This window comes from Balaenoptera physalus (assembly GCF_965194825.1).
Source record: "Balaenoptera physalus genome assembly, chromosome: X".
In the NCBI taxonomy this organism is placed as follows: Eukaryota; Metazoa; Chordata; class Mammalia; order Artiodactyla; family Balaenopteridae; genus Balaenoptera; species Balaenoptera physalus.
In genome coordinates, this window is record NC_138903.1 from 4903539 (window position 1) to 4918799 (window position 15261).

Genomic DNA, 15261 nt, shown 5'->3' on the forward strand with positions numbered 1-15261 from the left:
CATCTGGGTTCCTTGCTTGCTGCCCTCCCTCCTGTGTCTTGCTGCATCAGCTGGACTAAGGAGCAAGGGAAGAAGTGAGTGAGAGCCATGAGAGTCTTCAAACATCCAGAACTGACTATCTCCCCAACCGTTCTGAAGATTTCAAATGTCAACAGAGAGGCTGGGCGAGACTTACTTTTTTAAAGATACCTTTCTTTATTTATACTCAGTATAGTTCCTTTAACTGTACTGGGTGTACTTGAGCGACCTGAAAAAGTCACAGACCAGAGTACCAGCCAGGGTTGCGCAGTCAATAAAAACCGGGGTTCGCCAAATAAATAAGACATGAATACTTATATTAGAAAAAACACAAGCAATCTGAATAGGTATTTAAATCTATAGAAACAGCTGTTTAAACACATATTCAGTTGGGGTTTTTGCTGCCCTAATGTCAGACTATTTATAGTGAATATTTATATTAGAATATTTATTTATGAATATTTATATTAGAAAAATGAATATTTATATTTGAATATTTATATTAGAAAAAACAAAAGCAATCTGAATAGGTATTTAAATCTATAGAAACAGCTGTTTAAACACATATTCAGTTGGGGTTTTTGCTGCCCTAATGTCAGACTATTTTCTTCGTTAAAATAGGACATTTATTAGGTAACACTTTGTTAACCAAATTTCATTGATGGTACATAGCTTGGGTTGAACAAAAATGGCATTTCTTCTAAACAAAGTGTGGTTTGCAATGTAGGTTTTTCTCTGTTTCCAATAAGCCTTTTCCGCATCAAGCAAATAGATCGGGGACATTTTGGTTGCTGTGGTAAAGTTTCCGTCATGTACGTGCAGTGTTAATTTTCTTTTAATGAACAAATTTAATGTAATTACATCTCTAGTTAGGAAAATGTTCTTTTGTCTCTCCGCTTCATAATAATTCTGTTTTAGGAATAGCTGCATTCTCAAAAGAGTTTTTTTTCTTGCTTTTTTGCCAAATTAAGGTTGTTAAGCAAAATAATTTAGTTTTTTCAGGGGGGACATTACGCTGTTTTTCAGAAGTTAATGTGCTATACTCTTAATATCTTGGAGCACTTTTATTTAATTTTTAAGTACTTTTATCAACTAACTCTTTTAACAGTTTGAAACATCTTTAGAAACACTTTGTACTAATCCATGTTTGTGGGGAAAAAATAAATTCTGGTTACTTCAGACAATAATAATTCAAATGCAGTGGGATTGTAAGTGGCTATTGAGAAACATAAAATTTGAAACATTCTTTATTGGACTAGGTTGTATTTCTCACATTAGCCTTAGTAATATCTACCCCAGACACATTTTGGACCTATAACTAAATGATACACGGTCCCAGTGAGTGAACCAAAACCATTTGGCAATTCAGAAATTAATATAGATATTAATAATTATTAGTGGACTTTTGCCCTACTGGATTTCAATTTAAAAGTTTTACGTGTAAACTAACCCTCTCACTGAACAACACAGAAAATTGGAATGCTTTTTTTTTTTTTTCCAAAGAGCACACATATGTACAGTGGGTCCTTACTACAGCAACATCCTGGCATGGAGAGAATTCAAACTCTTAAACCCCAAGTGTTTTCTCCTTTATTGTGCTCTTTGACAGCTAACGGCCCCTGTCTGTGTCCAGAGAGCAAAGTTGAAGTACCATTCACTGCCCTCTCTTTCTGACACTTCCTGTTCCGTTAGTTACCGAGATCTACTGATTGCATCTCAGTGCATTTCTGTTCTCCTCTGCTGCCTGTGCCTGACCTACTCTGGGTACCAACATCTTTGTAGGGTCGTGGCCTTTATCTTCACATCCACTCCAGCCTGTGTCAATCCATCCACCACGGAGTAGCAGAATGACCATCTCACGGGAAATCAAACCTGCCTGTCACCCCCTAATTAAAATCTTTACTGTCTCTCCATCACTTCTGGATAAAAATGGACGTCTTTCGTGTGCTGACAGTGTCTTCCATGTCTGACCCCTGCTCTTTCTTACACTTTTCTCCACCCTATAGTGAGAGATCTGCGTGGAAAAACAAAAACAGCTTCCAGGGCACACGGTCATAGGAGTGCTGTGCATTCAGCTGTTGACACAAGCATAGAAAAAAGAAAAACCTGGAGAGAAACACAGGACCTGAGTGGTTCTCTGAATAGTTGGTTTGTATGTTTTTTCTTGTGTACACTTAGAATATAAGTAAATACAGAATGAAGCAAAATTTATTTGAAAATAAATCATATTTGATTTTTGTGTACAGTAAAAGCATAGTAGCCCAAAGTAGGTCTCTGAGTAGCTGGATTTTGGGCTGAAACTTACTTAAGATTCACACAGAGTCTGAGTTTCACACCATTTAATCTCTTTCACACGTGTCTGCCATAAGAACATTTATTCCTCTTCTGGTATCTTCAACTTTCAATTGTAAAACAAAAATTCATTTTTCACATGGTGGGTGAGCTGAGCCATATGTCTTTACTTTTTATTCCATTTATTTTTGCTTCGGGAGTGAGCTTGGTCTTTTTTTCATTAACTTTCATTGGAGTATAGTTGCTTTACAGAGTTGTGTTACTTTCTGCTATACAGCAAAGTGAATCAGTCATACATACACCTATAGCCCCTTTTTTTAGATTCTTTTCCCATAGAGCCCATGACAGAGTATCGAGTGGAGTTCCCTGTGCTATACAGTAGGTCCTTATTAGTTATCTGTTTTATATATAGTAGTGTATGTATGTCAATCCCAATCTCCCAATTCATCCCACCCCACCCCCTTTCCCCCTTGGTATCCATGCATTTGTTTTCTACATCTGTGATCTATTTCTGCTTTGCAAATGAGTTCGTTGATACCATTTTTCTAGACTCCACCTATAAGTGGTATTATACAGTATTTGTCTTTATCTTTTTGACTTACTTCACTCTGTATGACAGTCTCTAGGTCCATCCATGTCACTGCAAATGGCATTATTTCATTCCTTTTTATGGCTGAGTAATATTCCATTCTATATGTGTACCACATCTTCTTTATCCATTCCTCTGTCAGTGGACATTTAGGCTGCTTCCATGTCCTGGCTATTGTAGATAGTGCTGCAGTGAACATTAGGGTGCATGCATCCTTTTGAAATATGGTTTTCTCCAGATATATGCCCAGGAGTGGGATTGCTGGGTCATATGGTAGCTCTATTTTTAGTTTTTTAAGGAACCTCCATACAGTTCTCCATAGTGGCTGTACCAGTTTACATTCCCACCAACAGTGTAGGAAGGTTCCCTTTTCTCCACACCCTCTCCAGCATTTATTGTTTGTAGATTTTTTGATGATGGCCAATCTGACCCGTGTGAGGTGATACCTCATTGTAGTTTTGATTTGCATTTCTCTAATAATTAGTGATGTTGAGCATCTTTTCATGTGCCTCTTGACCATCCATATGTCTTCTTTGGAGAAATGTCTATTTAGGTCTTCTGCCCATTGTTTGATTGGGTTGTTTGTTTGTTTGTTTTTTTGATATTGAGCTGCATGAGCTGTTTGTATATTTTGGAGATTGATCCCTTGTCAGTTGCTTTGTTTGCAAATATTTTCTCCCATTCTGAGGGTTGTCATTTTGTTTTATTTATGGTCTCCTTTGCTGTGCAAAAGCTTTAAAGTTTCATTAGGTCCCATCTGTTTATTTTTGTTTTTATTTTCATTACTCTAGGAGATGGATCAAAAAAGATCTTGCTGTGATTTATGTCAAAGAGTATTCTGCCCATGTTTTCCTCTAAGAGTTTCATAGTATCTGGCCGTACATTTAAGTCTTTAACCCATTTTGAGTTTATTTTTGTGTATGGTGTTTAGGGAGTGTTCTAATTTCATTCTTTTACATGTAGCTGTCCCATTTTCCCAGCACCACTTACTGCAGAGACTGTCTTTTCTCCCTTGTATATTCTTGCCTCCTTTGTCTTAGGTTAGGTGACCATAAGTGCGTGGGTTTATCTCTGGGCTTTCTATCCTGTTCCATTGATCTATATTTCTGATTTTGTGCCAGTACCATACTGTCTCGATGACTGTGTAGCTTTGTAGTATAGTCTGAAGTCAGGGAGCCTGATTCTTCCAGCTCCATTCTTCTTTCTCAAGATTGCTTTGGCTATTCAGGGTCTTTTGTGTTTCCATACAAATTGTAAAATTTTTTATTCTAGTTCTGTGAAAGATGCCATTGGTAGTTTGATAGAGATTGCATTGAATCTGTAGATTGCTTTGGGTAGTATAGTCATTTTCACAATATTGATTCTTCCAATCCAGGAGCATGGTATATCTCTCCATCTGTTTGTGTCATCTTTCATTTCTTTCATCAGTATCTTATAGTTTTCTGAGTACAGGTCTTTTGCCTCCTTAGGTAGGTTTATTCCTAGGTATTTTATTCTTTTTGATGAGATGGTGAATGGGATTGTTTCCTTAATCTCTCTTTTTGATCTTTCATTGTTAGTGTATAGGAATGCAAGAGATTTCTGTGTATTAATTTTGTGTCCTGCAACTTTACCAGATTCTTTGATGAGCTCTAGTAGTTTTCTGGTGGCATCTTTAGGATTTTCTATGTCGAGCATCATGTCATCTGCACACAGTGACAGTTGTACGTCTTCTGTTCCAATTTGGATTCCCTTTATTCCTTTTTCTTCTCTGATTGCCATGGCTAGGACTTCCAAAACTATGTTAAATAAAAGTTGAGCCATGTATCTTTAAATTCCTTGTATAAATTCCTCCTACTCATTAATAATGAAACATCTTCTTTTTTTAAATTAATTAATTAATTTATTTATTTATTTATTTATGGCTGTGTTGGGTCTTTGTTTCTATGCGAGGGGTTTCTCTAGTTGCAGCAAGTGGGGGCCACTCTTCATCGCGGTGCGCGGGCCTCTCACTATCGCAACCTCTCTTGTTGCGGTCATCGCGGTGTGCGGGCCTCTCACTATCGCAGCCTCTCTTGTTGTGGAGCACAGGCTCCAGATGCGCAGGCTCAGTAATTGTGGCTCACGGGCCTATTTGCTCCATGGCATGTGGGATCTTCCCAGACCAGGGCTCAAACCTGTGTCCCCTGCATTGGCAGGCAGATTCTCAACCACTGCGCCACCAGGGAAGCCCGAAACATCTTCTTAAAATACATTCAGCATGACCTTCTGAGCCACCAGCATGGAAAGCTTTTTTCAGGTCCTCATCAGCACAGCTGAACTTCCCATCTTAAGCTACTGCACTTTGTATTAGTTGTCTACTGCTGTGTAACAAACAATCCCCAAGCTTGGCAGCTTAAAGTGGCACACATTTGTTATCTCACCGTCTCAATGGGTCAGGAACCCAGGCACAGCTTAGCTGGCTTCTCTCCTTGGATCAGGGTACCAGCCTGGATGGTGGTCTCATCCACTGGTTCAACAGAGGCAAGCTCTGTTTCCAGGCTCACTCAGATCCTTGTGAGCAGGGTTCAGTTCCTCGTAGGCTGGTGGCCTGAGAGTCTCATGTCCTTGCTGGCTCTTGGCTGGAGGCCTTCCTCAGTTCCTCGTCATGGGGTTCTCTCCAATGTGGCAACTCAGCTGATCAAAATCCAGCAAGAAGTAGAGTCTGCTGGAAAGACAGAGGTCATAGTTGTTTGCAGCCTCATCACAGAAGTGATGTCACATCACTGTCTTCATCTTCTGTTAGTCAGAACCAAGTTGCAAAGTCCAGCCACACTCATGGGGAGGGGATTATGCAAGATGTGAGTACCAGGAGGGGTATCACCAGGCCATCTTTTAGTTGGCCTCCCACATCTTCATTTAAAGCTGTGTGACTGTACTTATTAGAGTCTACACAAAATTATAATAACGCTGCTGATAACTGCAGCTAACAAGTACTGGCACCTATGAGTCCCTTACTGAATCATAGTGCTAAGTATATCATGTTATCCTCACAGTAATCCCCATTTTACGGAAGAAAATGATGGCAAAGAGGCTAAGTAAATGTCCTGTGGTTTCACCACTATGAAGCAGGGGAACCAGGATTGAAACTCATCTGCAGAAACCACATCTGTCACTTATTTTCGTGGGTTCTGTACTCATGGAATACCTCATTTGGCCGCTTGGAGCCTTGCAGGATGATTCTGTGTCTCATTCAACCATGAAACCATCGCAAGACCATCATGGTGTCTTTCAGCCAATTTCTACCTCATAAGCGTTTGTTGAAACGGATTTGGTTGAATTGTCAGTGGATGGCTTTTAGCTGCAATGGTATCGAAAGACAAAAATACTCCTAGCAAGTTACGTTTGTCTAGTACTTTATCATTTTGGAAACCCTTTATTTCTTTTTCTTTTTCTTGGAAGGAGGGGAAGGGGATATTTTTTTCCCAGCTCAGTTGAAGTATAGTTGACAAATAAAATTGCGTATATTTAAATATGGTGAATTGATATACATATACGTTATGAAGTGATTACCACTGTCAAGTTAGTTAACACATTCGTCACCTCACACATTTAAGACTTTTTTTATGGATAGAGTGCTTAAGATCTACTGTTTAAGCAGATTTCAAGTATACAATACAGTGTTATTAATTATAGTTACCTCGCTGCACATTACTTCCCACAACTTATTCATCTTATAACTGGAAGCTTATACCCTTTGAGCAATACCTCCCCATTTCTTCTGTGCCACCGCCCCCCGTCTGCCCGGGGCAACCACAGTTATACTCTCTGTTTCTATGAGTTCAGCTTTCTATTTTTAGGTTCTACATATGAGTGAGATGACGCGGTATGTGTGCTTCTGTTATTGGCTTATTTCCCTTAGGATAACGTCCTCCAGGTTCATCCATATTGTCACAAGTGGCAGAATTTCTTTCTTTTCAAGGCCGAGTAACTTTCCATTATGTCACATTGTCTTTATCCCTTCATCCGTGCGTGGACACTAAGGTTGTCTCTGTATGTTGACTATTGTGAATAATGCTGCAACGATCACGGGAGTGCAGAGATCTTGATTTCATGGAGACCCTTTCTTTCCATCTCTTTATGGGAGGCGGGCTCTGTGTCACCAGCTGAAAGTTGTCTGCACTGAAAAAAAAAGCAGGCGTTTAGTTGACTGCCCGACGGCAGAGATGGCATCTTGGTGAAATGTGGATGAGTCACCCACACAAGGAGGTGATGCTCACGACCCAGGCCTCGTAGCGGCTGGCCTGAGCTGATACGAGACCCTTGACTCTTCATTCTGCCCTCATGCCTCTACTCCCCGACAAAGACAGGCCGCCAAAGAGAGCCACGGGGGAGACAGTTAGGCATGAGAGAGTGAGTACTAGGAGAGCACATTGAATGGTCACATTTCCCTGGTTCGTTACCTTTAGACAAAGGGCGCCGAGTTTGCCTTTGTGAAAAGATCCTTGAGAGGCAGAGAGGTGAGAGGGGAGACCGAAAGTAGGTCAGGAGAGAAAGGTATGGCTCCAAGTTATCCACGCATTGGGGGTGAGGATCCTTTGATCTGGACTCAGAAAGGCAACTGGCAAGACGACTGTTCGGAGAGCAGAACATCTGACGAAAAGGCGCGGTGGGGAGAGATGTTCCACATGGACCAGAGACAGATAAGTCACAGGTGAGGCAAGACGAGAAGGAATGCTCGGAGCCTAAGGTCCTCTTTGAAGAGCCTCTTTGAGCCTGTTGCCCACATGCCCAGGAATGCAAGGGCTTCTGTGACCCGCGGGGGCACGTGATGGCCGAGGAATGTGATCTGTTAGCATTGAAGATGTACTCGTGGGTGCAAAGGAGAAAGTCAGTGGCGCAGATGGGCTGGAGCTTCCGAATCCCTTCACAGAAGCCGAGCTGCCCGCCTACGACAGCAAAGGGAGTGAGTCGTCCCTGTGTACATACAGGAGCGAAGGTTTCGCCGATGATTTTGCAGATGATGAAGAGGGTGATGGGCCGGCGGTGACTCGGTGGTTCTGCACTGGGGGTGACTTTATGCCCCAGGGGACGTGAGGCAGCGTCGGGAGACTTTTTGGTGTCACAGGTCAGGGTGGGAGGGTGCGCTGCAGGCATCGAGTGGGTGGGTCCAGGGGTCCTGGCACAGCACGGCTGCCGTGACAGAGAACCGTCCCGTTCCAAGTGGGTTCCAGGGATGAGGGCCTGGACATCTTTGGGGGCTGGGCTGTGTTTCCACATCCCACTCTAGGCGAGGGTCAGTGTTACGGAGAACAAGGAGGTACAGTGAAAGCAGAGGACCACGTGAGGGTGGCTGGGTTAGCGTCCAGGTGTCTTCTGGAAGCAGCACCCGTGTTGTTTGCTCCGACGAAACTCTCATGGGATTCCTGCTCCATGTGGCCATCATGCCTCCTGTGCAACCCCACAGCTCCTGTGGGATTTGCTTGTCCCAGGCCCCTTCCCGCCCCCGATGCGTTCCTTTTTTTTTTAAAAGAGATTGGAGTTTATTTATTTATTTATTTATTTATTTATTTATTTTTGGCCGTGTTGGGTCTTCGTTTCTGTGCGAGGGCTTTCTCTAGTTGTGGCGAGCGGGGGCCATTCTTCATCGCAGTGCACGGCCCTCTCACTGTTGCGGCCTCTCTTGTTTCGGAGCACAGGCTCCAGACGCGCAGGCTCAGCAGTTGTGGCTCACGGGCCTAGTTGCTCCGCGGCATGTGGGATCTTCCCAGACCAGGGCTCGAACCCGTGTCCCCTGCATTGGCAGGCAGACTCTCAACCACTGCGCCACCAGGGAAGCTCCCCCTATGCGTTCCTGATGCCATAGGTTCTGCTAAGGTTTCCTCTCGTTTCCCTAAGTGCTGAGTTCTCTCGAGATGAGCGAAAGCTCAGGTGTGTGCGTCCCTCGGTCTGACCCCTTGTTCTGGCCCCGCGGACGTTTAACCCCACCCACGGGGATAGGCCTGAGGATGCTTCTGCCCGCAGCTGCTCAGATGCGGGCAGGTTCTGGCCCCTCCTGAGCGTCCACTTGGCAGTTCCTATGGGCATCGGAGCAGGAGTTTCAGCTGTGCATCCACCTCCAGAGTCCTCCAGCCCGTTGTTCTTGAAAGGGGTGACATGCCGGGGCAGGGGGGTGAGTGTGCGTTGGGATGACAGCCATAGAAGGTGGATGGATTTCCCCCCGCTCCACTGCGTTTGCTGCCACCTCCTAGCACCCAGAGCCGCCCCAGGCTGTGAGCCTTGTCTTCCTTGAGCTTGGAAAGGTTTGCATCACGCCCAAGTCTGCGTGTTTCCCTTTGAAAAGCCGCTACGCCGACTCTAATGGCTAGTTTTAGAAAGGATTTGACATTGACAATTGGATTGTCCTGAAATGCCTGGTTTTTTTTTCAGTGCAGAGAACTTTCAGCTGATGACACAGAGCCCGCCTTCCATAAAGAGATGATTGTGTTTTCATTTTTTTAGACAGAGCCTATGTTTTGGTTTGGGGTAGAAAGGAGAGGTCACTGCTATCCAGGGAGAAAGAAGTGTTTGTTTTGGAAGCAGACACACAGGACAGAGAGGATACAGTTCTTCGCCGCGTGATGTCTTAGGTGCTTTGCAGCCCATGTCGTCTGGGGTGGCCGAGTCGACAGAACGTCCTCTGCTGGGGGGAGGGGGAGGGTCGCAGAGAAGGAGGACGGTCCGCCTCGGGCCAGCACCCTTCATGTCTCTCTTCCCCTTGCCCTTTGCAGGAAGATGAGGACGCTTTGGCTTCTGCTGCTGTTCATCTACGAGGCCCGGAGCCACGCGGTGTCAACGCCCAACTTCGTCCTGCTGATGGCCGATGACCTTGGCATTGGGGATCCTGGCTGCTATGGAAACAAGACCCTCAGGTTGGGTGACGTGTAAACACAGGGCTCCCTTCACAGGCTGCCGTCCCGTGACGGGCAGCACACGTTCACAGAGCACAGGCCACGGGGAAACGTTCAAAGCCCCCCAACGGCAGGCTTTCGTGTGCGACTTTACGTAGGCACACACAGGCGTTCGTAGGCAGGCGTGAGGACTTAATCTGTTCGAATCACTGTTGGATGAACTCAGGCGGCTCCCTGGGAAGGTATTCATCACAATTCTTTCTTCCTCGCCCCTACTCTGTGGCTTTTTTCCCATCATCATGTTTCCCTCCCTTTGCTTCGCCTCTTCTGTTTTGTCTTCTGTTTTTGGCCTCTGGCTCCGTTCCCACTGGGACCCAGTCCATCCCCCTTTGTCAACCACTCGCTGTCACCTCTGCACCTTCCTTCCGCCTCTGGGCCAGGCTGTGCTGGATTCTCCGGCAGACACACCGGCCGGGGACAGATGTCCTGGGGACACATGTCACGTTTGATGATGTCAGAACTTTTCAAGGGCTAGGGGTGACTACGGTGGTCGGAAAACACAGTGGGAACCAGACTCGGACAGAGGAAGTGTTTTGTTCCCCAGCCCCCGGTGTAGGGCTCTTGGGCTTAGAATTAGTCGGTCAGGGCGCAGTGGAATACTGGCCTTAGGGAGGCACTTTCTCTATATGATCACGGGGAAATGTTGACATAACTGTGGTTCTGTGGAGAGCTTCATCTCACACATAGTCAGCGCAAACAAAATGAAAGGAGAGGGTGGGATTCGCCAGAATTTTCTCGTAAGAGCTACAGATAATTATCTGAAGCTCAGAGGGACCTGCCGCTGAGTGCCATGGGGTCTGAATTGTGTTCACACCACTCGCTGTAGGTCCTCCTCTTCTGTACAACATGACCGTGGGTCTCAGGACGTCTGTTTCATCGTTATGTGGCACAGCAAACAAAAGTGAAGTAAATTACACTTTTGAGGATGAGCCGGCCTGCAAGTTGCAGCCGAATGTTACGTCACTTCCAACCTGATTCTGTGCGTCAGATGTCGCGTGTTACTTTTAAAGTGTACGCTGACCTATGATGTTTGTTAGATTTTGTTTAAAGCACGTGCAAGGATAAGATCTGCACTCAGCGTTCTCTTAAAATTTTAATTGGCCACGTATGTTTCCTTCCCCACCTTTTGCTTCATCTTGTGAAACGTTTAGATCGCGCTGTTAGACGTTTCGGACACGAACCTTGTTAGTAATTTAATTTTTCTTATCGAGGTCACAGTTTATTTTTTTTTTTTTCATTTTAAGTATCATTTTAAAATACCATAGGATATTAGTATTAGATATAATATTAGATATGATATTCCTAAACTTTAGTGAGATAATAGATAACTGTTCCTACTAAGGCGTCTTAATTAAAAAAATCACCGTCAAGCCTTTAAGGTTCAGTGTCTGCCAATTATCCAAAGGAAAAAAAAGGGCTATAAAATCCTAAGTAAGAATTCATATCAATAATACCCTAAATCTGCCTCTTCCTCCATATTAGCATCCAGTTCTTTTTTTTTCTTTTTTAATTGAAGTATAGTTGATTTACAATGTTGTGTTAGTTTCAGGTGTACAGCACAGTGATTCAGTTTTATATCAATATATATGTATATATTTATATATATATACTTATATGTATATATTTATACATACATTTATATACGTAGATATTCTTTTTTTCCGATTCTTTTCCATTTTCCATTATAGTTTATTACAAGATAATGAATATAGTTCCCTGTGCTCTACACTAAATCCTTGTTGTTTATCTGTTTTATATGTACTAGTCTGTCTCTGCTAATCCCAAACTCCTAATTTATCCCTTCCTCCCCAGTTCTTTCTGAAGGACATTTTTCATTTTGCGTTTTATCATATCACACCCCAAAATAGTCACATTTTTCCGTGGCCAATCCAGGCAGCAGGGGGATTAAGTCAAACATACAGACAATCTCAGGGGATTAAGTCAAATATACAGACAATCTCAGGGGATTAAGTCAGATATACAGACAATCTCCGTGTTGTCAGCATCTTGTAATGTAAGGCCAAAGCAAATGGAAATGTTGACAATTAAAGGCATAAGTTAAACTAATAGATGAGAGAGCAGCTTGACGTTACAGTGCAATGCCGTGATCTTCCGCTTCGAGCTATGCGTCGTTACAGGACTAGCCTGTGGGCGCTGGACCAGGGAAGCAGTGGCGTCACAACGGAACAAGATACGTGCCCCACGCCACAGGCAGAAGTCTTGGAGGGGAGTGCCGTTAGCCACTCCGTCCCTTTACAGGGAGGAAGCTGCCGTGGTGGGGGCTAGGGACTGACATCCTACAGATGGAACAGGCCCCTCCCACAGGGCAAGGAGGCCATGGCAGGGTGGGGGGGGGGTCCCATCTATGCTCAGAACTGAAGTATAGAAGATGAGCAGCCTGGCAGAGAGGCAGGCGCTGGGGTTCCACTGGAGGATAAGGGATCGTCACTCAGCGTGGACCCAGACCTGAAGGGCCTTCCCCTCTGAATGCCTAGGAAGTCTGGCATGATTTCCTAAGGTGATGGGCCACACCAGTCCTGGATAAAAGGTGGCAGGATGGCTTGTCCTGCATAAGGCATCATCCTAGAAGTCAGCGCATAAATGAGTGTTTCTTTGGCGTAAAAAAAAAGACACTCAGAGGGTGTGAGTGTCTCACGGCGTGTCGTGTTTCCACATTGCTGTGTCCCTTTTCCCTGGAGTCTGTGACCCCTTTGTTACTGATCCCTGGTAAATGCACCTGGAGCCCGTCGTCCCTTTCCCCGGACGGTGCCGTCACCCCGTTCTCCCTGGGGCCATGTGGAAATTCGGCAGAGCCTGGTGAGAAGTGGTTAGGAGCTTCTCTTTGGCTGTGGCTGGGAAGAGAAGAGTCAGGCTGCTCCCAGAGCTTTCTCATTTGGGGCACGGAGGTAACCGGTGGGGGGCACAGGTGACGGAGGACTGAGACCTTGACCCACGCCCCTCCCGCTCCTCACAGCAGCCCATTGTCAGGACTTGGCTTCTCTCCTAAATCAGCAGCTCAGAGCCCCCAGGGGGGCATGGGTGGGCCCCTGGAGAGGGCAGACCTGGATGATTTCATCCTCAGTGTGGTTCTGTTGTCACTCTGAGTCTCGGTGCTGTGTCCCCTTCCTTCCCCCTGTCCCATCGCAGTTTCCCTGGGTAAGTGACAAGTGACTCACTGTACAAAGCCAGAGAGAAAGCTTTCTGTTCAGGGTCGCGATGAATGACCTGAGTCTTTGTTCCAGGACTCCCAACATCGACCGCTTGGCCAGTGGGGGAGTGAAGCTCACGCAGCATCTGGCAGCGTCGCCCCTGTGCACACCCAGCAGGGCGGCCTTCATGACGGGCCGGTATCCCATCCGCTCAGGTAACCGACCTCCTGGTTCCGTCGCCGCGGCCCTGGTCCACCTCCCAGTCCTAATGCTTCCCCTGTCTTAATGGTGGGTTTCTCCTGGCTTAGGAATGGCGTCTCGGTCCCAAGTGGGAGTTTTCATCTTCTCGGCCTCTTCCGGAGGACTTCCCCACAGTGAGATTACGTTCGCCAAGCTCCTGAAGAGTCAAGGCTATTCCACAGCTCTGATAGGTATGGGCAGCTGGTGGGGGGAGGCGAGGACCTGGGTGAGTGGGAAAGTGGGGAGGGCATGAGAGCAGCCTTCTTGAAGATGAACTGACTGATAAGAGTTTGCACAACTGTAAATAAGGAAGAAATTATTTCAATTCTCAATTCAAACACCATGTGTCTATATGTACTATTTGAATGTGTAGATGTGTGTCCTTATTTATGTATGTATGTGTATGTGTGTGGATGAATGGAGGGATGGATGGATGGGTGGATGGTGGATGGGTGATGGATGGATGCATGGATGGTGGATGGACAGATGGATGGATGGGTGGATGCTTGGATGGATGGATGATGGGTGGTGGTTGGATGTTGGATGGTGGGTGGATGACGGATGGTGAATGGCTGGTGAATGAGTGGATGGTGGATGGATGAGATAGAAAGATGAGACATAGAAAACAGATAGAGAAATGGATAACTAATTATGCACACACAGCATACAAAACTACACACACACACACACACACACAAACACACACACCATACTATTGATAAAGGTTTTCATTTTACGTTTCAGTACTAAAATTGCGTCTGAATTTTTCTCGGTTGACATTCCCACTGATTTTATCCCCTTGATAGGAACGAATCCTTCTCTCCTTTCACTTGATAAACCTGGGTTTATGCAGGTCATCAGAGGAACCCTAGAAAATCTCATGGGAGCAAAATGACCGGTCTCTTTCCTCCCACATTTTGTCAAACCACTATCACTTTTTCTCTTGTGTGAGGCACTCCCTAATTTAGTGATACAGTCGCATTTTATTTTTATTGTATTTTATTATTTGGCCACACTGCGTGGCATGTGAGATCTTAGTTCCCCGACCAGGGCTCGAACCCGTGTCCCCTGCAAGTGGGAGCATGGAGTCTTAACCACTGGACCTCCAGGAAAGTCCCGTACAGTTCACATTTTATAAGAAATGTTTATAGGTGTTTAAAATAATTGCTGAGTTATGAGTATGATTTCCTCATGCCTCAGGGGTAGTTTTTACATAAGGATTCATTTCCACTTCTGACATTTCAGGGACAAAATCAAGTTGGTTTTAAGACTTCCCTTTTAAGGAAATGTCTTTAAAAAAAAACACATGTCCCCAAAAAACATTGGTGTTCATTTATGTAGTTTTGTCTCCTGCCTATGAAGTATGTGAGGTGTGTGTCTTTTATTTTATTTGTGTTTTTTCCAATCACTAAATCCCCTCTTGTTTTCTGGTGGAGAGAGTGGTTCCTACCCTACCGTTTGTGGAAACGGTAGAATCGTTTTGGCTGATGAATATGCAGAAAGAGGCCACTTTCCAGCATGCGCGACTCAGAAGCTGACCTTCGTGTCGGGGTGTTCATTGGGACTAAACGTGCCGCCTGTTTGTTTATCTGCTCAGGGAAGTGGCACCTCGGCACCAGCTGTCACAACAGGACGGACCTCTGTCACCACCCCTTGAGCCATGGCTTCGACTATTTCCACGGGCTGCCCATGACCAACCTGCGGGACTGCAAGCCGGGCGAAGGCAGCGTGTTCACCAGGGCCTTAAGGCTGCTGGTCTTCGTCCCCCTGCAGGCGATCGCCATCACACTGCTGACCCTGGCCGTGCTCATGTGTCTGGGGTTCGTCCAGGTGCCCCTCTGCGTCTTCTTCTGCCTCTTCTTCCTGGCCGCCCTGGTCCTCGGCGCCCTGCTGTGCTTCCTGCATCACTTCCGGCCCCTGAACTGCTTCCTCATGCGGAACCGTGACATCACCCAGCAGCCCATGTCCTATGACAACCTCACGCAGAGGCTCACGGCGGACGCGGCCCAGTTCATACAACGGTTGGTATCGCCTCCAGCCTGATGCTGCCTGGGCCACATGTAAT

General features: G+C 45.5%; 1 protein-coding gene across 4 annotated transcripts in view; it reads left to right on the forward strand.

Moving 5' to 3' along the window:
- Positions 1–15261, forward strand: part of LOC309652441 (steryl-sulfatase-like) — a 344513-nt gene that overhangs the window by 83869 nt on the left and 245383 nt on the right. For all 4 annotated transcript variants that reach the window (XM_082446232.1, XM_082446233.1, XM_082446231.1 and 1 more), the window contains 4 exons: positions 9628–9768; positions 13050–13171; positions 13265–13387; positions 14794–15217. In XM_082446232.1, coding sequence (XP_082302358.1) covers positions 9632–9768; positions 13050–13171; positions 13265–13387; positions 14794–15217 — 806 coding nt within the window. In that variant the 5' untranslated portion in view covers positions 9628–9631. The remainder of the gene's footprint in view (positions 1–9627; positions 9769–13049; positions 13172–13264; positions 13388–14793; positions 15218–15261) is intronic.